The 25724-nt window shown below is 44.1% G+C and overlaps 2 protein-coding genes across 5 annotated transcripts in view; one reads left to right on the top strand and one right to left on the bottom strand.

Annotated features, from left to right (window-relative positions):
• LOC116475294 (transcription elongation factor A protein 1-like) overlaps positions 1-15319 on the bottom strand; it is a 32132-nt gene extending 16813 nt beyond the window's left edge. Inside the window, 2 exon segments of the mRNA XM_058445917.1 lie at positions 14522-14763; positions 14875-15319. Coding sequence (XP_058301900.1) covers positions 14522-14763; positions 14875-15319 — 687 coding nt within the window.
• Positions 14172-23957, top strand: CTSV (cathepsin V). 4 transcript variants are annotated; one of them, XM_032164627.1, is made up of 8 exons: positions 14172-14208; positions 15756-15891; positions 16194-16316; positions 16411-16557; positions 17057-17281; positions 18109-18274; positions 18805-18922; positions 20595-23957. In XM_032164627.1, the coding sequence occupies exons 2-8, from the start codon at positions 15766-15768 to the stop codon at positions 20692-20694; spliced, it is 1005 nt and encodes a 334-aa protein (XP_032020518.1). In that variant the 5' UTR covers positions 14172-14208; positions 15756-15765; the 3' UTR covers positions 20695-23957. The 4 variants fall into 4 exon arrangements, with proteins under 4 accessions (XP_032020518.1, XP_032020517.1, XP_058301544.1 ...); XM_032164626.2 differs by lacking the exon at positions 14172-14208 and adding an exon at positions 14622-14744; XM_058445561.1 differs by lacking the exon at positions 14172-14208 and adding an exon at positions 14857-14880 and having other exon boundaries at positions 20595-20988.
• Positions 23958-25724: the final 1767 nt, after the last annotated feature.

The raw sequence follows: 25724 nt of genomic DNA, 5'->3' as shown, positions 1-25724 counted from the left end.
AGCCATCTGTGATGTTCAATAGTCCCTCATCGACCCAAACATACTCTTGCACCCTGCAGCATACAAAACCAAAGACCCTGCTCCTAAGTCAGTTATTTCAGAATTGCTTTAGTAAAAGCTAATGATACTGGTCTCCAAAATGAAACAATTCCTTCCACCATACCCTCTGGTTTCAACAGTTACTTGGTTTTGTCCTCCCCCCACATTGACTACTTTCCTGGTAATCATGAGTCTCAGAGGTATTTCTGTTGTCCCTGCATAATTTTGTCCTTTGTGTGTAGCTTTGAGGCTAGTGGCCAAAGTTCAGACTCACTGAAATCTGAGCTTGGTCTAGCATCAAGCTCTGACCCAGCACTCTCTTTTGTTTTCATTTCAGCTGTCAGAAAAAGAAAAATATGAAAAAAAAAATTTTTTTGAGACAGGGTCTCACTCTGCTGTCCAGGCTGGAGTGCAGTGGCACTATCGTGGCTCACTGCAGCCTCAACCTCCAGGGCCTCCACCTCAGCCTCTTGAGTAGCTGGGACCATAGGTGCATGCTGCCACACCTGGCTTTTTTTTTTTAAATAGTTTTTGTACAGACAGAGTTTTGCTACATTGCCCAGGCTGGTCTCAAACTCCTGGGCTCAAGCAATTCTCCCACCTCAGCCTTCCAAAGTGCTGGGATTTTAGATGTGAGCCACTGCACCCAGCCCAGAAAAAAATGTTTAGGCGATTCAAGATGGCTGCAGGTTGGACATACAGGCAATAGATACTAGAACTGTGAGGTAAAGCTCAACCCTCCCCTGCAAGGCTGGCGTCTCCAATATTTCACTGGCAGGTACTGATGACAACATTGCCTGTCAGATGAAGCCCAAAGGCAGGATAGAATCAGACACCCCTCTCCAGACCCTAAGATGCCTGCATGCTTCCTAAGCCTTTCAACCCATATACATTAACTGCTCATTTGCTTTATCTTAGGTACAAAGCCACTGAACACCAGTTAGAATTGGAACAATGTCACCTTTGCTTTACTCTTCCCATCTTCTATATAACAGAACATGTAAATAGAATTGGAACAATGTCACCTTTGCCCCCTCCTCCATCTTCTATATAACAGAACATGTAAATAGAATTGGAACAATGTCACCTTTGCCCCCTCCTCCCATTCCCAACAAGTAAATAGTGCATGGGACACATTCTCAGTTTGCACTGAGTTTCTGTTTCTCGGCTGTTAGTCCTCAAACTCGGCTCAGGATAAAAGTAAATTTCTTTGAGTTTATAGTGCCTGTTATTTCAACTTTTGGTCTACATAGCTATCACAGATAACAATAACCATGGGATTGAATATTTTGCTTTTTACTTATCAGTTTGCATTTTCTTATGCATCCAGGGAACCAATCCCATGAGAGTTGGATCTATCTCTAAATTCCACCAGTGGCCAAATGTAGTGGCTTATGCCTGTAATCCCAGCACTTTAGGAGGCCAAAGTGAGAGAATTGTTTGAAGCCAAGAAGTCAGCTGCAGTGAACCACGATGGCACCACTGCACTACAGCCTGGGCAACAGGGCCAGAGATATTGTCTTAAAAAAAAAAAAAAAAAATTCTGGTTGACAGAGCAGGAGCACCATCATCTGGGACAAACACTGCCACTTTAAGTTCCAGCTCCCTTTCTAGTCTTGTGCATTTCAAGAAAATCACTTCTCTTCTAACAACAAGCAGCCAGAAAAAGCAGACAATAAAACACAGGTAAGACAGCTCAGGCACAGAGTGGGGAGTGGGGGAAGTCTCTTGGGTAACTGCCAAACTTCACCCTCATAAAATGGCCCCAGTAAAACAGTGGGTCTTAATAAGCACATTCCTTTCCCTTCAGGGGCACTAAGATAGGAAAGCTAAAAGCAGACTCGGAGGGATACGCCTACAGCTGCAGGAAGATGTATAGGAACAGACACACAACTCTCCCTCCCAGATAAGCACAACAAAGAGACACAGAGGCAGTCCCAGCCTCTGATAAACTCTCCCATCCTGAATCCTTGAAAACTCTTAGTCTGTAAGAGAGTAGGGGCCAGGCAAGGTGGCTCACGCCTGTAATCCCAGCACTTTGGGAGGCCGAGGCAGGTGGATCACCTGAGGTCAGGAGTTCGAGACCAGCCTGGCTAATATGGTGAAACCCCATCTCTACTAAAAACACAAAAATTAGCCAAGTGTGATGGTGGGTGCCTGTAATCCCAGTTAATTGGGACGCTGAGGCAGGGAGAATCCCTTGAACCTGGGAGGTAAAAGTTGCAGTGAGCCGAGATCATGCCATTGCACTCCAGCCTGGGGGACAGAGCAAGACTCCATTTAAAAAAAAAAAAAAAAAAAGTCCTTTGCCCTATCTTGGCCAGAATCTCCTCTAAGGTTTATTTTCTCTAAAATAAACCTGTCATTGACTATCAAGGCACCTTTCATGTTTCTTTCCTCTTTCGTTAATTCTTACACCGGTAACTTTTACCTTTAGTAACTCAACAGCTCCACACCGTGCGTGACCATGCGGCCACCCAGGAATCAAAGGATTCTGGTCTTGTCCCTACCTTTGCATCCTTTCTTTCACCCAATCACGTGTTTCCATGAGCCAGAGCCATTCTAACAAATCCCACTCCTCTGACACCAAATGTGAAAGTGGAAGAACTCAGACTGTGTTTTTCTCTGCTGTCACACCAAAACAATCAACACAGAAGACTTCTGTGACTAAATAAGCGGTCCCCACCAGCAAATGAGCAATCAGTTTTGCAGTGGACACCAGCAGGGTGTCCTTCAATTTAATTCTGACACTATCTACCTGCAGACTGCGTCAGATCCCACAGATTGAGGGCTCAGTCTCCAAGACCAAACCCCGACCCCTGAACCCAGTCAGAAGCTCAGCCTCTGGAACCTCTGCCCGACTGGCTTCAGGTGCAGGTTCCCACAATGCCCTCTTTGGGTTTGATTAATTTACTACAGTGGCTCACAGAACTCGGGAAAACTTACATTTACGGGGATCCAGTTGAAGAGACACGCAGGCCAAGGTACAGGAGAAGAGGTGCAGAGTTTCCATGCTTTTTCCACGTATTACCCACCAGGAACCTCCGTGTTTTCAGCTATCTGGAAGCTCTCTGAATCTTGTCCTTTTTGGATTTTTATGGAGGCCTCATTATGTCGGCATGATTGATTAAACCACTGGCAATTGGTAATCAATTGAACCGTCAGTCCCTCTCCCCTCCCTAGAGGTTTGGGGGGTGAGGCTACAAGTCCTACCCCTCTAATCCTGCCTTGTTCTTTCCTGTGACCAGCCCCATCCTGAAGCTACTGAAGGGCTACCAGCCACCAGTCAATCATTAGAGAACAGAAAGACACCATTTTGGTGTTTCTAAGGATTTTAGGAGTCGTAAGTCAGGAAGCAGCGTCGAAACCAAATATATACTTCACAGCATCACAAGTGGGATCGCAGATGGGCAAGAATGGTTAAAGCAATAAACATGGTCAGTATATAGAATTTCAATGGCAACAATTTTCACAGAAAAGTTACTCTGCCTTTGGATTGAACGTCACTTCTCAAAGATATGCCAATTTTCACTGGAGAAATTTCTATAGATGGCTGACTATATCAATACTTGTGTTCTCTTGCTTAATTTTATTTATTTATTTAGACAAGAGTCTCGCTCTGTCACCCAGGCTGGAATGCAGTGGTGTGATCTCAGCTCACTGCAACCTCTGCCTGCCAGGTTCAAGCAATTCTCCTGCCTCAGCCTCCCTAGTAGCTGGGCCTACAGGCACATGCCACTATGCATGGCTAATTTTGGTTTTTTTAGTAGAGACAGGGTTTCACCATGTTGGCCAGGCTGGTCTCGAACTCCTGACCTCAGGTGATCCACCTGTCTCGAGCCCCCAAAGTGCTGGGATTACAGGTGTGAGCCACCATGCCCAGTCTCTCATTTAATTTTTAATACTACTTTATGGGGTAGTTGATATTGTCCACATTTTTTAGTGGATGAAACCAAAGCTCTGAGAAAGTAAGCTAGTTGTACAAAATTTATGCCTACCAGAAATGGGATTGGAAATAGCTACATTCCAAAGCCAGTGATAATTTGGGTCAAGGGGTACTGATAATTGTTGCTCCTATTGGTTCATTTTCTACTGAGCTTTTTTTTTTTCACTTACTATTATTACTTTTACTATTATCTTTTGATTTCGTTTCACAAAATTATAGGTTTGCATTCCAAAAAGCACCTAGTTCCTGGCTCGATCCTCATCTTTGCAGGAGATTCTGAAGCTTAATTGCTTTACATGGTTCAGACTAACCACTGCGATTTTTTCACTTAAAAATATTTAATTGATAAAGATTGTATCTATTCAAGGTGTACAGTGTGATGTCATTGTTTCTGTGCAGACATAGCTGTAACACAGAGACATTTTAAAATGAAAGTTTTTGGATAGTCTGTCAGTTTGGTTATCAAAGTTTGGTATTTCCAGCAAACACTTACTTATCAACTCACTGTTTTATTACCACGATCAAAACAATAAATAGAAAGAAGGGATAACATACATAATTTATTTTTCAGTGCTTCTCCAATCCAAAAGAAAAAAACAAAAGTATAAAAACAAATGAAAGATCACACAAGTCCCCACTTTTCTTCTCTTTCATCAATTGGGCAAAATAACCAAATGTCTATTTTCAGATGGCAACTCCCCTTTGTGCTTACAGAAAGGCTTTGTTGCCTGTTGGGTGCAAAGCTTCTATCTCTGTTGCCTAGGGTATAATGCCCTAGGATCTCCTAGATCCTAGGGGAAATGGAACATTATTATCTCAAATGGATTATTTATGCTGCATATTCTTGGATATCTCTAGATCAGATACTAGGTTAAGGTGTGTCTTACCTTAAGTAGCCTCTGTTCTCATTTGTACCATTAACTTCATGCATCCCAAACTGTTCTTCTCAATGTCCCTCCAGGGCTCTCTGGGGTAGGAGCAGCAGAAGAGGGCCCCACCTCCCTGGGTGTGAAAACTACTGGGATCAGGCAGGAGTGGGAGCCACCTGGCTGGCCATCCTGAGAAGTCACCAGTACAGGCCTCTTGCATTGCCCTAGTGGACTCTGGCAGAGTTCTAGCATTCCTGAGGATGGGGTGGTGAGGGCGTACAGGACCCTTGCTGAAGATGCTGGCTGGCTCCTGGTTGTGGAGACTCTCTAAGAAACAGAGGACATCAGCCTGATGCATGGCTCACACTTGTAATCCCAGCATTTTTGGAGGCCGAGGCGGGCACATCACCTGAGGTCAAGAGTTCAAGACCAGCCCGGACAACATGGTGAAACCCCACCTCTACTAAAAATATAAAAATTAGCTGGGCATGGTGGAGGGCACCTATAATCCCAGCTACTTGGGAGGCTGAGGCAGGAGGAGAATCGCTTGAACATGGGAGGCAGAGGTTGCAGTGAGCCTAGATCATGCCATTGCATTCCAGCCTGGGCAACAAGAGAGAAACTCCGAACAAAAAAAAAAAAAAAAAAAAAGAAAGAAACCGAGACTTCTAAGCTCCCTGAGGCATTTCTAAGCATCTAAAGGACAGCAAGGAGGGTCTAGGATATGTGTGTTGTGGGGGCAGAAGACGTTCCCCAAGTCCACCTGAGGCCCACTGAGCTCTAGGCCAAGTGCCAGGTTCCATAAAGTTGTAGCCAAATTAGCAACAATTCCTCTCTTAGCCTAAAAATTGCCATTCTGTGATGCTTTTTACTGAGCATCTATCATACACTGAGATCCCCAATGCTATAAAACAAAGTCTTTGTCCTCAATTCACTTGGTTAAGGAGAAAGAATATGCAACTTAGTTTTGCTTGCCCTCCCGGTGTAACTAAAACACTTTCCTTATATCATTCAAATTATCATTTAGTTCCATTTCTCTCTTTGAACTTGGAGAAAAACTCTTTTTTACCACTATCTAATTTTTCTTGGTCAAATTTCTCTCAGTTTCCTCAGAGCCATGCAACCATCACCAGATGCTAACTCATGAATGTTGCGTATCAGCAACTTTCTACACAGAGTGCATGGAAATTTAGAAGCTGGGGAAGTGTGCATGAGGAGAAGGGTGCTGTGCAGGGGTGTGGGTGGATTGAGAGGACACGCAGGCCATATCCGCAGTGTAGAAGCTAATTAGCCTGGGAAAGGTCATCTTGTATGGTCCTTGCTCCATTGATAGCACACCTGAGGTGCTGGCCGAGGGAACACAGGCAGAACCACCCAACTCCAAGCCTTGCCAAATCACCTGTGCCTTCTGCCATCGCCCGACTCCTCCTCCTAGAGTGGGAGATAAGCATCTGGGCAGAGGATCTTATGAACAGAAAATGCATTTAAAAGAAGCAGTTGAGGCTGGGCACAGTGACTCACGCCTGTAATCCCAGCACTTTGGGAGGCCAAGGTGGGCAAATCACCTGAGGTCAGGAATTCGAGACCAGCCTGACCAACATGGTGAAACCCTGTCTCTACTAAAAATACAAAAAAGTTAGCCAGGTGTAGTACCAGGTGCCTATAATCCCAGCTCCTCTGGAGGCTGAGGCAGAAGAATCGCTTGAACCCGGGAGGCAGAGGTTGCAGTGAACCGAGATAGCACCATTGCTCTCCACCCTGGGCAACAGAGCCAGACTCCATCTCAATCAATCAATAAAGCAGTTGTTCCTCCTCGGATCAGAACTGTGTTTTATACTGAACTGTTACATGTTGTTTCCTCTTTCTATCTTAGCAATGATCAAAAAAAGATCAGATTCCTTTTGCAGAGGGTAGGCTAGTTCTCCTAAGGAGAAGCTGCGTCCTCAGTGGATCCTCTGGATTTGAGGATGAAGTTTAGAAGTGCTTGGGACCATAGCTGTGGGTCTGATTTGAGGACAAGAAAACCAAAACAAGGGGGCAGCACTGGTATGGGGAGGTGGGAAGGAGAAAACAAGGAACATAAAAAAAGCAAATAAAACCACCAGTGCAGAGTTTGTAGCTCAGAAAAACTTTCAAGCTTATATGGAGAAGATTTCCCTGTTTTGGTTTTTAAGGAGATCATACAGAGAATCACAGATGCTTGATTATCTGGTTCTATTTCCTTTCTGCGGTCTCAATTTTTTTTAAAAGAATATTTTATGTGTTTGTTTTTAAAATTGTTGAATGAATAGACCTCACTTTTTATAATACCTGGGCTTCTCAGAACCATGAGTCATTGACGTATTATCATTGGAGCCAGGCTTAAAATCTGACATTTAATTAGCACAGGTAAGAGGCAGAGCCTTTGTCTCCTAGAAATGATCAAGCATAAAAACACCCACGAAGCACCGGGCAAAACGCCCTCCTGGAAGCTGGTGGGGTAGGAAGGTGTGGAGGCCCAGCCCTGCCCGGGCAGCCTGCCTGCTGCGTGACTCACCTGTCTTTTATTCCTTTCAGTGTGAATCCACCTGAGCCTCATTCACACTGAAGTGGAGAGACTGCCCTGGGGAGCCTCGGGGCTTTACCTACACGGCCTTGGTGCTCACATTCCAGCTCTCTTAGTACCCTCTGGCTCCCAGAGTCCAGTTTGCCAAGCAAGTGATGGGCACTGCGGGAGGGACCGGGCAAGAGCCCAAAAGCTCAGCTTCCTTTTCTAAGCCCTGATGGCCTAACGTGCATTAAGTTATTTATTCACTTTAGAAAAGAGCCTGTCCCCACCCTTGATTCTGTATCTTCCACTGCCCTGACCACCCTCATCTGTAAAATGGGGCATAGAAGAGCCTGCATCTCCTAGGGCAGTGGTTTTCAAAGTGGGTTCCCCTGCATCCTTTGTGAAGTTTTGTGGGTTTTTTTGTTGTTGTTTTTTGTGTGGGTGGTAGTTGTTGTTGTTGTTGTTTGGGGAGGGTGGGGGATGGAGTCTTGCTCTGTCACCCAGCCTGGAGTGAAGTGGTGCTATCTCAGCTCACTGCAACCTCTGCCTCCTGGGTTCAAACAATTCTCCTGCCTCAGCCTCCTGAATAGCTGGGATTACAGGCGTGCACCACCACACCGGCTAATTTTTGTGTTTTTAGTAGAGACAGGGTTTTGCCATGTTGGCCAGGCTGGTCTGGAGCTCCTGACCTCAGTGATCCACCCACCTCGGGCTCCCAAAGTGCTGGGATTACAGGCATGAGTCACTGCGCCCAGCCCACCTTGGGAAGTTTTTAGAAAGCAAATTCTGGAACCCCATCCCAGACCTACTGAATCAGAAACTGGGGGATATGTTCAGCAACCTGAGCTTTCAGGAGCCTCCAGGTGATTCTGATAAAGCTGGTGTTTGAGAACCAGCATCATAGGGTTGTTGGGAAGATGACCTCAGAACAGTGCCCACACCTAAGAGTTCTTTAGCTATTGGAAACCCAGGAAGTCGCAGATAGAGACGCTCTTCCTCTGGAGCAACCCCAGGACAGGTGCATCTGCAAGCTGAGCCTCTCACAGCACAGAGCCTTCTCTGTCTTCACCACTCACTAAGGTGACACAGGGTGTCAAGGGGAAAAAATGCAAGTTCCTACATTAGTAAGGAAAGACTTTATTAATATAAGATATTGCAACAAGGAGATGCTCAAAGCTGAAACCAGAAGTGTCTCAGGAAAAGGGTGGGTAAGCAATGCTTTTTTATGCAGAGACCATGGGACAGCTGGCTGTGAAAAGAGTAAGGAGGGGTTATAAAAGCTGCTGTGTGGGGATCTTGAAACTTTTTTGTTTTTTGAGACACGGTCTCCCTCTGTTGCCCAGGCTGGAGTGCAGTGGTACAATCATAGCTCACTGCACCCTCAACCTCTTAGGCTCAAGCCATCCTCCCGCTTCAGCCTCCTGAGTTGGTGGGACTATAGGCATGCACCGCCATGCTTTGGCTATTTTTATTTATTTTTTGTAGAGACAAGTTCTCCCTATGTTGCCCAGGCTGGTCTCGAACTCCTGAGCTCAAGAAATCCTCCCGCCTCCACCTTCCAAAGTGCTGGGATTACAGACATGAGCCAATCACTAGGCCTGGCCAGGGTCTTGAAACTTAAAAGGCTGTGTCAAGCATTTCAAGGGAAACATAAGGCAGGAAATGTTGCCAGTACTCAGGTACATGAGGCAGGGATCTGATGCTGAGATGGAGCAAAGAAGTCACATTGTGGGAAGTTCCCAGAGAGTGTAGGGTCCAACTCTCTTAGTCAAGCCAGCCTTAAGTTTTTTATTTTATTTTATTTTATTTTATTTTATTTTATTTTATTTTATTTTTTATTTTATTTTATTTTATTTTATTTTATTTTATTTTATTTTATTTTTTGAGACAGAGTCTCACTGTGTTGCCCAGGCTGGAGTGCAGTGGCATGATCTCGGCTCACTGCAACCTCTGCCTCCAGGGTTCAAGCAATCCTCTTGCCTCAGCCTCCCGAGTAGCTGAGATTACAGGTGCCCGCCACCAAGCCCAGCTAATTTTTGTGTTTTCAGTAGAGACGGATTTTCACCATGTTGGCCAGGCTGGTCTCAAACTCCTGACCTCAAGTGATCTGCCCGCATCAGCCTCCCGAAGTGTTGGGATTACAGACGTGAGCCACTGCGCCTGGCCAGCCTCAAGTTATAATAAACACAAAGTCTTCATCAGCATCGTCAAGAAACTGATTTTTATTTATGCCATGCGTAGCAGGATGTTTATAGCCCCCACTGACAACAGGTCTTAATTCCGGGCCCCTGAAGCTGTTATCTTATGCAGCAAAGACTTTGTAAATGCGATTCCATGAATAGTTCTGAAATGGAACGGTTATCCTGGGTTACCTGAGTGAGCCCTAAATGCAATCACAGGTGTCTTTATAAGAGGGAGGGAGATTAGATACAGACAGAAGAGATAGCAATGTAGTCACAGAGATTGGAGTGATGTGGCCACAAGTCAAGGAATGCAAGCAACCACCAGTGCTGGGAGATGCAAGGCACAGATTCTCCCCTAGAACCTCAGGAGAGAGGAAGGGAGGGAGCCCTATCACATCTGGTCTTTAGCCCAGTGATGCTGATTTAGGACTTCTGACCTCCATAACTGTGAGGGAATAAAGGACTACTGTTTCAAGCCACCAAGTTTGTGGGGATTTGTTACAGCAGACACAGGAAAGGAATACACCTTGTTTCTTGAAAGGACTTTTTGAGGTTTGAAGAATTTTTCAGATTTGGCTGAGAGTTTGTGGATTACTGTTTTAGAGAAGGGGAGAAATTCCACCATTTCTCTTGTGAATTGGTTTCCTTGTTACCTGCTATACAAAGATGCTTCGCCATAGTTCCATTTAAATATATCTGTCCTGTTTGATTTGCTATAGAACTGAAATTACTATAGTGAACCACATATTTAAATATGGAAAGGCTGGACCTCAGAAAGCTGTTAGGAAAGCTAAGAATGTGGAAGTGAATGCTCATGCTACACCAGAAGAGGAGAACTGGTACCAAGTAAGAGCTGAATTCTCATTGATTGATTTACGTGCTTGATGAATTGGCTGATAGTTTAACTCTACAGGAAAAGCACAGTTACAGTAAACCAAAAAATTAGTTATTTCATAAGTGGTTTCACGTGAACCTCAAATCATAAACAGGCTGTTTGCTATATGATTATCGATGGTGACAAACCATTTCGCAAGTGGACAGTTTGCTGGATAATGCTTCTTAAGAGTAATTCTTGGCTCAGTGAATTTAAACAAATCGGACGGGGTTATTATACTGGGGAGAGGTGTTAAGTGATGTCAGGGTATTGAATGCCACCACACTAAGTTTGCCAGTTTCTCTATGGTTTAAAATTTCCGGAGACTGGGTAAAGAATTATATCCTCTTTTATTTATTTATTTATTTATTTATTTATTTATTTATTTATTTTCGAGACAGAGTCTCACTCTGTTGCCCAGGCTAGAATGCAATGGCTCAATCTCAGCTCACTGCAACCTCTGCCTCTCCGTGATTCTCCTGCCTCAGCCTCCCAAGTAGCTGGGACTACAGGCATGCACCACCATACCTGCCTAATTTTTTTTGTATTTTTAGTAGAGACAGGGTTTCACTATGTTGGCCAGGCTGGTTTCGAACTCCTGACCTCAGGTAATCCACCTACTTCAGCCTCCCAAAGTGCTGGGATTACAGACATGAGCCACCATGGCTGGCCTATATCCTCTTTTAATAGGGAGTAAAAGAAAGCTACACAGATGCATGTGAGAATATACTTTCACAGGCACTGCGTTTTAAATAGGAATCAGGAAGTTCTGCCAACTCCGTTTTATTAAAGGCATAACCAAGGCCTGGTTGCTTCACTAAAATGTGACCATTCTAAAAATTATCACTCATCAAAATTATTTTGCAAAGAAATAGGAATAGAAGAGTAGGGAAAGAAACAAATATTTAAATATATCTATCCTGGCTAGTAATACCACATTTCTGTAATGCATTTTTTTACAGATGTGTATAAATAGATATAAATAGATGTCCTAAGTTGGAACAATAACGTCTTCCGCCCTCTTGCTTATTGGCTTTCTCCCATATTTCTTCTGCATTTGCATATTTCTGGTATAATTTTAGATTTGGGGCACACTTGGTTTGAAAAGGGTCTATGTTTTCTCCACTACTTTTGTCTCACATTCCAAAAAACAAAGGGGATGCCATTCTTCAGGGCAGCACCTGCCACTCATCTGCTGTCAGGCTATTGCTTAAGGCACAGATCTTAATGGCCTGGCAGGTTTCTCCACCCTACAATCTTAGGGAGCTGTGGCCCAAGGGCAACTGTAAAACCCACGTGTTAGAATAACTTAGCTTTCTTGTGATAGACTGAGTAAACAAATAGACAATGGCCATAGTATATGGCAATAGAACTCTGACCCACAGAAGAAATGAAGCATAATATCTGCAGAGATCAACTCAGAACAGTCAAGACTTACTCAGTGGCTGACAGCTTCCTCATTTTTGCCTCTGCTTCCAACCCAGGACAAACCAGAAAACTCAAATATACTCCATAAACAAATCACATAAGATGCACCATCTCTGGTTATCCCTCCTCCAGCTTCTCCATGACGACACTCTGCAAAGAGGACATACCTGAAGTTGCCCTCTTTTTCCCCTAAAGCTTTTCTTCTCCCTTGTCTTTGAATGATCTCCTTTGTTATAGCAAGTTCTGAATATATGGCCTCTGTTTGTTCTTATGTGGTGGTCTTCATTTATTTCCACATGTGAATGATGATTGTGTTCAACACAATGATTAATTTTTTAAAAAGGAAAAAAAAACTCCAGCTATTTGTAGTACAAGATGCTTTTTTTAATTATTTTTATGTTTTTTGAGAAGGCATCTCGCTCTGTCACCCAGGCTGGAGTGCTGTGGCGCATGCTCTGCTCGGCTCACTACAACCTCAGCCTCCCGGGTAGGTGGGGCTATAGGCATGCATCACCATGCCTGGCTAATTTTTGTTTGTTTTGTATTTTTGGTAGAGGTGTGATTTTGCCATGTTGCCCAGGCTGGTCTGAAACTCCTAGGCTCAGGAGATCCACCTACCTTGGCCTGCAATACAATATACTTTTGTATTTTTTATATAATCATCTGAGAGCTTTGGACCCTAGTTGTGTTTGAGAGGGAAAAGCTGCTATTTATTTAAAGGAAGGACATATAATTATTAATAAACTGATTTTTAAAAAGATGTATTTGCCTGATGGTGCTTCTGAAAAGTTGTCAGTTTGTTTTTAATTTGTTAAAATAAAATCCATAGCCAAATTAAATTTAAGAGAATTTAATTGAGCAAAAAATGATTCGTGAATCTGGCAGCCTCCATTGCCAGAGTAGGCTCAGACAGACTCCAGTGCAGCCACATGGGGGAAGATTTATAGACAGAAAAGGGCAAGTGAGGCACAGAAACTGCAGAATTGGTTACAGCTCCATGTCTGCCTTATTTGAACATGTTTTGAACAACTGAACCTCTCTGATTTACAGAAATTCGGGGATGGGCACAAGAGCAGGCTACAGTCTGTTTACACCTCCATTTAGGTTACAATTCGCTATGTACAGAGAAACCTTTAGGCCAAACTTAAATCATATGGGGAGGCAGCTTTAGGCTAAATTTGATTTAACAAATTTTCAAATTAACAAGTAAAAACTGTGGATATTATTCAATTTGATCTTTAAGAGTTTATTAATCAATATGCATTATAACTTCATTTCTGTAAAAACAAAAAAAGATATGCCTAGAAAAGGGTTATGGAGAAGGGACAAGGGACGTTTATTTTCTAAAACATATTTTTTATATGGGTGCTTTTTATATAACTTTAAAAAGAATTAGAAATGTTTCTGAATTAATGAGTTCCTTAAATCTTTAGCTATATATATTTCTCCATAAAGAGCAGTTCCTCAAACTGCATCACCTCAACCCTGATATTATATAGATTTTTTTTATTTTTTGAGAAGGAGTTTCACTCTGTCGCCAGGCTGGAGTGCAGTGGCATGATCTCGGCTCACTGCAACCTCCGCCTCTCGGGTTCAAGCAATTCTCCTGCCTCAGCCTCCTGAGTAGCTGGGACTACAGGCGCGTGCCACCATGCCCAGCTAATTTCTGCATTTTTAGTAGAGACAGGGTTTCACCATGTTGGCCAGGATGGTCTCGATCTCATGACCTCGTGATCCGCCCGCCTCGGCCTCCCAAAGTGCTGGGATTACAGGAGTGAGCCACCGCGCCCGGCCGATATTAAGCAGTTTTAAAGTAAATTTATTAAATCTCAAAAGAAGCAAACTTTGAATACTGAGGAAGAGACGTTGTAACCCATAAGCTGAGAGTAGGTAAGTAAAAGCAATTTCCACCACTCTCAGGCTGGGCGTAGTGGCTCACTCCTGTAATCCCACCACTTTTGGAAGGGTGAGAGGGGAGGATCCCTTGAGACCAGGAATTCAAGAGCAGCCTAAGGCAACTTAGCCAAACTCCATCTCTACAAAAAAAAATTTTTTTAAGCAATTTCACCATTCTCAACGCTTTTCTCCTTTTTATTAACCAAATATTTCTGTAACTTTTTTTTTTTTTTTTGGTATTGAAAGACATGGGAGAAGGAAGAATCCCTGAATGCAACAGACCGGAAAGGACGCACCACAAAACGCCCCGCGGCCTCTGGACACCCTATCAGCCAGTCCCGTCCCTCCTGGTGTCCGGTCTCGACCATCCATCCCGTGTTTTGAGGGTGCCTTTCCTTACCAGATTCTTCTAAAGCCCTGATGCACCCACCCTTAAGTGGAAGGTAATGCTTCTGCCGGGGGCTGTGCGTTCTTCCACTCGGTCCCACCCTTGCCCTGGACTAAACAGGAGCCACTGAACGAGAGTACCCTGGCTCCCGGCCCTGCAGATTTTCACCAAAAACTCTAGGACTAAGGAAAAGTAGGGGCTGAAAAACCACACAGAGCTCGCTGTAAACCACCCGCTCAGCGCAGTAAGTTGGGATAGTCAGTAGATCTGAGCCCTTGAGGGAGGCGCCTCCCCCTCCTCCGCGCAGCCCTCGGGCGCCCGGCTCCGCTTCCTGCAGCCAGGGTCTATTGAGGTAGACGCGCCCAGACCTGAGACGGGTTGGGACTGGACTGCATCACGCGCGGGCTCAGAGAGCCCGGGGCCCCGCCCAGTGGCCGGCACAGCCAATCGCAGCGCGGGAAGGCTGTGGGGGCGGGGAAGGCCGCCTGGAAACTTAAATCCCGAGGCGGGCGAACCTGCGCCAGACCGCGGACGTCTGTAATCTTAGAGGCTTGTTTGCCGAGGGCGCTTGCGCAGCTGCGACGGCTGCTGGTGAGCGCCCCCGAGCAGACTGAGGGGCAGGGCGAAGGGGGACTGGAGGAGGGAACACCCCTTCAGGGACACTGAGAGGAGGCGGGCGCGACCCCTGGGAGTGAGAGCTTCTGCCCGGAGCTCTGCCAGCCTCGAGGTGGAGAACGGGGGAGGGCGATTGGAGACCCCAGGGAGGCGCCGGGACCACTGGGAGGGCCCGGGCGGTGCAGGTCAGTCATCCTGCGGGCTGAAGCCGGGCCGGCCTGGGCGGCTTCATCCCCGCAGCCCGGTTGCGGAGCCCCCGCTCCCTGCGCGGCCGCAAACATTCTCGGGGCGCGGCGGCGCATGCGGAGGGCGAGAGCAGGCGGTGCGGCCCCGACCCTGGCCCTCCGGGAGCTGCCTTCCCCAGTCCGGGCCCTGGCCCTGGGGCCCCTGGCTTCCAGCGGCGCGGCCTCGTGACCCTGCCCCAGTTTAGGGGAGCGAGTAGCACAGACCCAAGTGTGGGACGGCGGGAGTAGTGGGTGCTCTCCTTCCCAGTGTCTCCTGGAAAGGGATTCCCGAAAGGTTTTATTCCAAAAGGAGAGGTTGGAAGACATAGCTCATCTCCTGCTGTGTATCAGCCGAGAAGGTGTGAGGTGGTGTTCCTTGGGGATCCGCTTGCATCTACTTGGGATGGTATGTCTTCATTAGTGAGGTTTTTCCTGGATGACCTCAATACAATTGGTGCAAAACCTGGACCAACTCTTTCCTAGTTTTCTAGTTGTTGCTTTAAGCTTCTCACCCGTCAGGTATCTTTCACACCCTTCTCATACCCTAAATTATCGCATATGCTGTTTCAACGCCTCCAACTCTGCAGACTGCTTTTCATTTTGTTGGGCCCATCAAATACCTCCACTTGGCCTGTTTCAGCCTCTTCCACAGTCCTTGGGGAAATGCTAGGGAGAATAATTGAAATATTTTTATTCCACAGGGGCTGTAAGATGGCTTTTTAGGATTGGTCTAATCAGATACTCATTTCTTTTCTCTTTCTAGGTTTTGAAACATGAATCTTTCGCTCGTCCTGGCTGCCTTTTGCTTGGGAATAGCCTCCGCTGTTCCAAAATTTGACCAAAATTTGGATACAAAGTGGTACCAGTGGAAGGCAACACACAGAAGATTATATGGCGCGGTTGGTAACATCTGAAACTGTCCAGTGGGACTCTGGAGAGAATGGTCCTTGCTGTTGGGAGTTGATAGCCAGAGAGTAGCTTCTAGACGCCAGACTTTACCAGGCAATAACCTAACAGCACCCATTATAGGTGCAATATGGGCATATATCTCCATTGTGTCTTGGCTTGGAGAACAGCTCCCAGAGAAGTATCAGCCCATCCCTGGCCATGGTTTCTCTTCCATTTCTGCCCACAAATCGGCTTGGTGAACATGGGTTGGGTAAGTAGACATAAAGTCCACCAGCTATATGTTTGTCTCTAGAATGAAGAAGGATGGAGGAGAGCAGTGTGGGAAAAGAATATGAAAATGATTGAACTGCACAATGGGGAATACAGCCAAGGGAAACATGGCTTCACAATGGCCATGAATGCTTTCGGTGACATGGTGAGTGTGGCAAGGATTGCTGAACTCTGTGCAGCTTCTCAGTTCTTCACCAAAATAGTCTTGCTTTTGACATTTTATTTACTTCTCCTTGAAGACCAATGAAGAATTCAGACAGATGATGGGTTGCTTTCGAAACCAGAAATTCAGGAAGGGGAAAGTGTTCCGTGAGCCTCTGTTTCTTGATCTTCCCAAATCTGTGGATTGGAGAAAGAAAGGCTACGTGACGCCAGTGAAGAATCAGGTGAGACAGCGTCAGATTCAGACCTCCCGTCTCCACAGGAAAGCCAAGAAGGAATTGGTGTCATTGCTGTGGTAGATGGTGGCACAACATATGGTGATGGGTTTTTTGTATTTTTGATTTTTGGTGGTGTTGTTTTTTTTTTTGAGACGGAGTTTTGCTCTTGTTGCCCAGGCTGGATTGCAATGGCGTGATGTCGGTTCACTGCAACCTCTGCCTCCTGGGTTCAAGAGATTCTCCTGCCTCTGCCTCCCGAGTAGCTGGGATTACAAGTGCTCACCACCATGCCCAGCTAATTTTTGTGTATTTTTAGTAGCGACGGGGTTTCACCATGTTGGCCAGGCTGGTTTCAAACTCCTCAAGTGATCTGCCCGCCTCGGCCTCCCAAAGTGTGGTGATGGGTTTTTTTTTTTTTTTTTAAAGAATATTCAGATAATTCAATTATATAAGATACTGTATTTGTATTGGTCTTGTAAATTGAGTTTTTTTTCTCCCTTTTTAGAAACAGTGTGGTTCTTGTTGGGCTTTTAGTGCAACTGGTGCTCTTGAAGGACAGATGTTCCGGAAAACTGGGAAACTTGTCTCACTGAGCGAGCAGAATCTGGTGGACTGTTCGCGTCCTCAAGGCAATCAGGGCTGCAATGGTGGCTTCATGGGTAAGGCCTTCCAGTATGTCAAGGAGAATGGAGGCCTGGACTCTGAGGAATCCTATCCATATGTAGCAATGGTAAATGGAGCTCTTTATCTTGTCATTCGTGCTCTGCTTTTGGAAAGTGGAACACTTTCAGAGATAACAGATACTTTTTTCAGAATTCACATATGGTAGAATCTACATCTGCAAACTATGAGTATTGTCATTATAAATTATTAGCCTTTGGCCAGACGTGGTGGATCACGCCTGTAATCCCAGCACTTTGGGAGGCCGAGATGGGCAGATCACAAGGTCAGGAGATCAAGACAATCCTGGCTAACACAGTGAAACGCCGTCTGTACTAAAAATACAAAAAAAATTAGCCCAGGCTGGTGGCGGGTGCCTGTAGTCCCAGCTACTCGGGAGACTGAGGCAGGAGAATGGCGTGAACCTGGGAGGCGGAGCTTGCAGTGAGCCAAGATCGCACCACTGCACTCCAGCCTGGGCCGCAGAGCGAGACTCCGTCTCAAAAAAAAAAAAAAATTATTAGCCTTCGCACAGTTCTCTGGTGAGATGGTCAACAGCTAATGGTTAACATATAAGTAACATTAGATGGTTAACACATAGCTGTTCTTGCTTTTACATAACATGGAGAATAAGCAAACCATTCTACATAATATAGAACTTTATCTATTGTGAAAAATTTTTTATGGACAGATTGACCTAGGGGTTCTCATTGAAGAAATGTCAACTAATTTTTCATTTTCAAATCAACGAATAGCATTTTATTTCATGGGACGATTTATAAGGGTGTTAACTTGGAAATCCTAGGTTGCAAATTGCTGAGTGTTTTGGTTCTAGAACTAATGTTTCCCAGGAGGTAGATGGTAGTGATCAAGTCTCTCCCCCTTTAACTTTAAAAGGATGAAATCTGTAAGTACAGACCTGAGAATTCTGTTGCTAATGACACTGGCTTCACGGTGGTCCCACCTGGAAAGGAGAAGGCCCTGATGAAAGCAGTCGCAACTGTGGGGCCCATCTCTGTTGCTATGGATGCAGGCCATTCGTCCTTCCAGTTCTACAAATCAGGTAAGTATCATTTTATTATAGAAATTTAGGCAGAATTGGGAAGCATCACCGTGATTGTTTCCAAACTATTTTCTGGTTGTTGGGCCTTTTTTTCTCAAAAGTTTTTTACTACTGTAATTAGGACTGTAAAGAACCCCCTTCAAGTTTTTGTTTGTTTATTTTGGTGCTATTTTAGACTGACATCCTAGGAGTAGAAAGGGATTATGCGGATTGGTATTTGGGCTCAGAGATAAGTATCTAAATCACCTTAGCTGTAAACAATAGGTTTTAGCTTTTGGATTTTCTTTTTTTTAGGTAGAAAATATCTTGAACTTAGTTGAAGTTAGTTGATTTCTAGTGAGTTGAGGTTGACTTTTTTCCTTTATCAGCCATTACTGTTTTCTGGCCAATATTGTTCGGGTCCTTATTTGGCATTTGTTTATGACATTTTACTGAATTTAGAGATGCCTCCCTTATGGAGGGTGGTAGGGTGGGTTACTGTCACATGTCACTTGGAGCTTCTCACCCCAGCATTGATTTTACTCTCCCAGGCATTTATTTTGAACCAGACTGCAGCAGCGAAAACCTGGATCATGGTGTTCTGGTGGTTGGCTACGGCTTTGAAGGAGCAAATTCAAATAACAGCAAGTATTGGCTCGTCAAAAACAGGTATAAAACTCAAAATTGAAAAGGGAATTTTTGTTTCAAATCAGTATTTGGATACAAGTTCACAAAAGCTCAATTTCGAAATTCCAGAAGTCTGTCTTCTACTTAGGGTGAACACAGAAATATTAATGTTTGATTATAAGATTCCATACCAAGCTTTTTGGAGTTACTGCTATGTATTTGTAATATTTTATTACTAAGTTTTGAAAATTTTTAAATTCTGAAACACATTAGGCCTCAAGGGTTTCAGACAAAGGACTGTGGACCTGTAGGTTTGAGAGCTGATTGCTTTTTTCTGTCTAATTTTTCAACAAGGAATAGTAAGCAGAAACATCTGCCTCTGCTGGTTCTTTGTTAAATCTGAAAGATCATCCAGGAGTCCAGTGGTCTGTGTGCATCCTTCTATTGTCATTGGATGCCCTGTCATCGAATTTCACTCCCCAGCTCTCAGGCTTTGAAGGTTGTCAGAATCCATTTTCTCACAATTAGCATTCTTTAATTGAGATGTGACATAAGGTAGTATGTAGAGACAGACTGCTACAGTGGAATTCCAGTTCTGCCTCAGTATCTTAAAAAGTTAAGGACCCACAAGAATCAATACATTCATTCATTCATTCATTCATTTTTTGAGACAGAGTCTCGCTCTGTCACCCAGGCTGGAGTGCAGTGGCACGATCTCAGCTCACTGCAACCTCCGCCTCCTGGGTTCAAGTGATTCTCCTGCCTCAGCCTCCCAAGTAGCTGGGACTACAGGGATGTGCTACCATACCCAGCTAATTTTTTTTGTATTTTTTAGTAGAGACGGGGTTTCACCATGTAGGCCGGGCTGCTGTCGAACTCCTGACCTCATGTGATCTGCCTGCCTTGGCCTCCCAAAGCACTGGGATTACAGACATGAGCCACTGTGCCCAGCCAGTTTTATTTTACTTTGAGATGGAGTCTTGCTCTGTCACTCAGGCAAGAGTGCAGTGGTGCAATTTCAGCTCACTGCAGCCTCCACCTCCCAGGTTCAAGTGATTCTCCTGCCTCAGATCCCCAAGTAGCTGGGACTACAGGCATGCACCACCACGCCTGGCTAATTTTTGTGGGGTTTTTTTTGTTTGTTTTTTTCTTTTGAGATGGAGTTTTGCTCTTCTTGCCCAGGCTGAAGTGCAGTGGTGCCATCTTGGCTCACTGGAACCTCTGCCTCCTGGGTTCAAATGATGATTCTCCTGCCTCAGCCTCCCAAGTAGCTGGGATTACATGCCCGGTTAATTTTTTTTTTTTTTTAATTTAGTGGAGGCGGGGTTTCACCATGTTGGTCAAGCTGGTCTCGGAACTCCTGAAACCTCAGGTGATCTACCCGCCTCAGCCTCCCAAAGTGCTAGGATTACAGGCATGCACCGCGCCTGGCCAATTTTTGTATTTTTAGTAGAAACGAGGTTTCACCAGATTGGCCAAGCTGGTCTCAAACTCCTGACCTCAAGTGATCTGCCCACCTCGGCCTCGCAAAGTGCTGGGATTGCAGGTGTGAGCCACAGTGCCCAGCCTCAGGACATTTATAAATGAATATTAACAGCACTTAGAATAGTGCCTGACACGTGGGAAGCACTGTTTAAGTATTAGCTATTATTATTAATGGAGCCAATTTTCCCTTGATTCCTTGTATAAAATGGAAAACCTGCTCCTCTTTCAGCTGGGGTCCAGAATGGGGCTCGAATGGCTATGTAAAAATAGCCAAAGACAAGAACAACCACTGTGGAATCGCCACAGCAGCCAGCTACCCCAATGTGTGAGCTGATGGATGGTGAGGAGGAAGGACTTAAGGACAGCATGTCTGGGGGAATTTTATCTTGAAACTGACCAAACGCTTATTGTGTAAGATAAACCACTTGAATCATTGAGGATCCAAGTTGAGATTTGAATTCTGTGACATTTTTACAAGGGTAAAATGTTACCACTACTTTAATTATTGTTCTACACAGCTTTATGATATCAAAGACTCATTGCTTAATTCTAAGACTTTTGAGTTTTCATTTTTTAAAAAGATATACAAAACAGTTCAAAATAAATTTTAATTCGTATATAAAGGTGGGCCTTTTCTTTTTTTAATGCATTGGCTTTTTGTGTAGTCACAAAATATAATTAAGCTCTGAAATAATAACTTCATGTGCCAATGGTATGTTAGGAGAAAGATGCTAGCAGAAAGCTGGCTTCCTGGCTCTTCTAGTTATGAAAATACAGACTTTATATCAGCTGCCCAGTTACTGTGTGTAACCCAACTCCTGAATCTACCAAAATTTGATAAACAATTTGGAAGGACAAACCTAAATTTTTTTTCTTTTTTATGAGACGGAGTCTCACTCTGTCACCAAGGCTGGAGTGCAGTGGTGTTATCTCAGCTCACTGCAACCTCTGCCTCCCAGGTTTAAGCAATTCTCTGCCTCAGCCTCCCGAGTAGCTGGGATTACAGGCACGTGCCACCACGCCTAGTGTATTTTTAGTAGAGAGAGGGTTTCACCATTTTGGCCAGGCTGGTCTTGAACTCTTGACCTCGTGATCCACCCGCCTCAGCCTCCCAAGGTGTTGGGATTACAGGTGTGAGCCACTGCGCCCGGCCCCTAAATTGTTTTAGTAAAGAAGAAAGCAGTTGACTTTTTAGAAAAGGAGATGTCTTCTTCCTTTGACACATAACCTCAAGATGGTTAGGTTATGTGATAAAAAGTGAAGCTGCTTGTTACTGGAGCCTCTCTGAATTGCTGGTGACCACTTTGCAGTCTGAGGAAGACGCAGGTGCAAGTAAGTTAGCAAGGGTATTTTGTTTTCATTCCAAGTCTCTGATGACATATTCCACCTAGCTCTTCTAGAAAAGCTTATTTGTTAACTAGTGTTAGCAAAAATAAATGGTATGGTTAACAAATCTCAGGCATTTGGCAGTAGCTGGAGAAATTTGTTCAAGGTCCACAAGAGATGAGGCTGGGCTACAAAAAGAGGCCTCTGGCCGAAGACGGATAAGAGATCACAAGTGAAAGGTCAGAAGTCACTAGGCCAGACTCTGGCTACCTAATCCGTGAATTAAAAATAAACTCAAAATGGGGGGAAAAAGCCTAAGCATAGAGATACACAGGTAGTAAATACAAATAAAACGATATCTTTGCATATTTAAAATACTGGCAGAAAGTACACCAAACTTGTGGGTGAATTATGGGTGATTATTTAACTTGTTTAGTGGAAAGCATGTATTTTTATGAGCAGGAGAAAATGGTAAAGATATACCCACATTCTGCAGGCTAAAGGAGAGCCCCATGTGTGTTTTAAAAGCCCATGTTTCCAGTCAAATAAAAAAAATACAGGGGATGAGCTGGTGAAATTTAATTGAGAGGTGATCCATTGTGAATGCAATGGGAGGGAAGGGGCATGTGGGACTGTGTGTCCCGAAAACCCTTCAATAGCCTATGTCCACAGCCATCTGTGGAAAATCCAGTCTACCATATTCAGTCTTGAGTTTTCTCTGAGAAAGGATTCCTTCATCTTTGCAGCGGCAGGCCAAGTCGGTACTCTCCACAGATTCTTGGAACAACAACCCAGGCTCTAAGGAAACATCTAGGCACTAAATTGAATGAAAGAGTGATGGCTTTTTATTCAAATAAAAAAATTTCAAATCTGTCAAAACAGCACCCCTCAGAAAACTAAAATGGAGATATTTCAAGATTTTATAATTTTCAAAGACCTTTGAAATATTTTAAACTTGTGAAAAGTTACAAACCTGATGTGTTGTCTAAAAGTGTTTTTCAGACAAGCCAGTAGACTTGAAAAATCTAGTCTGAAGCACAGACTTAACCAATATTTGCTGGGGATAGGCCCCCAAATCTGGCCATAAACAAAATCTCTGCAGTACTGTGTCATGTTCATGATGGCCATGACGCCCACGCTGAAGGTTGTGGGTTTACCGGAATGAGGGCAAGGAACACCTGGCCCACCCAAGGCTTAAAGGCATTCCTAAACCACAAACAATAGCATGAGCGATCTGTGCCTTAAGGACATGTTCCTGCTGCAGATAACTAGCCAGAGCCCATCCCTTTGTTTCCTGGAAGGAATACTTTCAGTTAATCTATAATCTGTAGAAACGATGTTTATCACTAGCTTGCCGTCAATAAATATATGGGTAAATCTCTGTTCCGGGCTCTCAGCTCTGAAAGCTGTGAGTCCCCTGATTTCCCACTCCACATGCTATATTTCTGGGTGTGTCTTTAATTTCTCTAGCGCCGCTGGGTTAGTCTCCATGACTGAGCTGGTCTCGGCAAATATTTCCTATACTCAAACATCTAAATTGTTTGTTTTCTTATTTGAATTGCAAAGGAAGTAAGGAAGGGTGAGATAGAAATGATTGGGCATATTAAGAGGGAGGAGTTTGCTGATGTGGGAGTGTAGTTATGACACTTTGGCATCATACTAGAGGCCATGGACTCAGCAATTAGGAAACATCCACTCAGCCCTATGTGTGGTTCATGTGTGTGTTTTGCCTATGAAAGTTGAAACTGTTTTCTAAATGTATTTCCTTTTGTAACTGATATAAAATTTCTAAAAAGCAAAGAAGAAACTTCTGTGTATTAAAAATAACATTAGTAAATGTATATATACAGTCATGTGTTGCTTGATGGGGATACATTCTGAGAAATGTGTCTTGGGTGATTTCATCATGACATGAACATCATAGAGTACACTGACACAAACCTAGATGGTATAGCCTATCACACACCTAGGCTATATGGTACAGCCTATTGCTCCTAAGCTATGCACCTGTGCAACACATCACTGTGCTGAATACTGTACACAGTTGTAACACAGTGGTAAGTATTTGTGTATCTGAACAGAGAAAAGTACAGTAAAAATATAGGATCATAATTTTACGGGACCACTATCATATATGCAGTCACTGACCAAAACATCACGTAGCACATGACTTGTGTGTATGGATATCTCAATTGTAAACAATTTTGCAAACGTTCATTATCTCTTTTTAAGTAAGTTAATAAGTAAAACTATTACTAAGCTGCAACATGTTCTTGTTCTGCAGTGTATTTATTCATTTGGATACAGTTGATCCTTGAACAACGCAGAGGTTAGGGGCGCCAACCCTTGTGCAGCCAAATATTTTGCATATAACTTTAATTCCTCCAAAACTTTTCTACTAATAGCCTACTGTTGACTGGAAGCCTTGCTGATAACATAAACAGCCAATTAACACATATTTTATGTATGTATTATAAAATACTGTATGCTTACAGTAAGGTAGAGAAAAAATGTCATTAAGAAAATTATGGCCGGGCATGGTGGCTCACACTTGTAATCCCAGTGCTTTGAGAGGCCGAGGCAGGCAGATCACAAGCTCATGAGATCGAGACCATCCTGGCTAACATGGTGAAACCCCGTCTCTAATAAAAATACAAAAACAAAATTAGCCAGGCGTTGTGGCGGGCGGCTGTGGTCGCAGCTACTCGGGAGACTGAGGCGGGATAATGGCGTGAACCCAGGAGGCGGAGATTGCAGTGAGCCAAGATCGCGCCACTGCACTCCAGCCTGGGCGGCAGAGCGAGATTCTGTCTCAAAAAAAAAAAAAAAGGCAATCACAAGGAAGATAAATTACATTTACTAAGTGAAAGTGGATCATCATAAAGGTCTTTATCGCTGTTGTCTTCACATTGAATAGGCTGAGGAGGAGGAGTAAGAAGCAGGGTTGGAGTTGCTGTCTTGGGTTGCAGAGGTGGAAGAAAATCTGTGTATAAGTGGACCATCAGTTCAAACCCATGTTGTTCAAGGATCTACTATTTATTGGGCTCCTATGCAATAGCACTGTGCTGGGCTCTGGGGACACGAGTGAAGCAAATAGTCACACTCCCTCCCTTGCTTACATTCTTATGTTGCTGAGCCCATGCGTAACCTCTATCCTTGCCACCATGGCCACTTTGTGAACCCCAGGGTGGCTGGGGAAAGAGGCTGACTGGTATCCAGAGAAAGGTCATCCTATTCACTCAGTTATTAAAATCCTCCTCTGCTGAGGTCACCCTTTTGTGAGAATTCACATGGGATCAAATATCTTCACTTGTTTTTTTTTTACCCATTCAGAGAGATCTGTTCAGATATGCATTCCCCAGACCCCTTTATCACCAATTTGCCAATCATGTTCATTACAAGTCTGTGGCCACCCAGCCAAATCATTAACCATAGCCCATAAAATCGTATATATTCATACACCTGGCTATTTCTTCTTCCAAGCAAAATGAACAACCAAGTACACTGCTGAAGTTTTGTTTCCCTTCACCTCTGTTCTTCAAGGATGTCTCAGAAACGTGCTGTAATCCCGCAGCATCCATTGGTTGGTTCCTGAATATTGTACAGAACCATCTATAATCAGGCCCAAGTTTTCTCTTCCTCACCCAGTTGATGGTAGGGAACTCTCTATGAGGCCATAGGTGTGGGCTGGGAAAGAAAACATGATGTGGCAGGAGTTAGGACTGTCAGTGTTGGGACCACTTCTTCCTGTAACTTACCTGTGCCTTCAGGGCCTCCTCATGCCCCATCACACATACAGTCATCTCTTGATATCCATGGGGGATTGGTTCCACAACCCCCTGCAGATACCAAAATCCACAGATGCTCAATCCACTTGAGCATCTCAAAACTACATATAAAATGGTGTAGTATTTACATGTAACTTATGGTGTAGTATTTACATATAATGGCGTAGTATTACATAAAGTATGTAATACACCATTATGTAATGGTGTAGTATTACATAAAGTGGTGTAGTATTTACATATAACTT

The sequence above is a fragment of the Hylobates moloch genome, unplaced genomic scaffold (assembly GCF_009828535.3).
Source record: "Hylobates moloch isolate HMO894 unplaced genomic scaffold, HMol_V3 SCAFFOLD_10, whole genome shotgun sequence".
Taxonomy (NCBI): Eukaryota; Metazoa; Chordata; class Mammalia; order Primates; family Hylobatidae; genus Hylobates; species Hylobates moloch.
This window is presented reverse-complemented; position numbering and strand designations above follow the sequence as displayed.

What these genes read in the sequence shown, in the direction of transcription:
- CTSV (XM_032164627.1), top strand. Translation starts at nt 15,766, where the DNA reads ATGAATCTTTCGCTCGTCCTGGCTGCCTTTTGCTTGGGAATAGCCTCC. An exon ending in TGAATGCTTTCGGTGACATG is followed by an intron (nt 16,317 to 16,410) that starts GTGAGTGTGGCA and finishes TTCTCCTTGAAG; the next exon opens with ACCAATGAAGAATTCAGACA. An exon ending in CCTATCCATATGTAGCAATG is followed by an intron (nt 17,282 to 18,108) that starts GTAAATGGAGCT and finishes TAACTTTAAAAG; the next exon opens with GATGAAATCTGTAAGTACAG.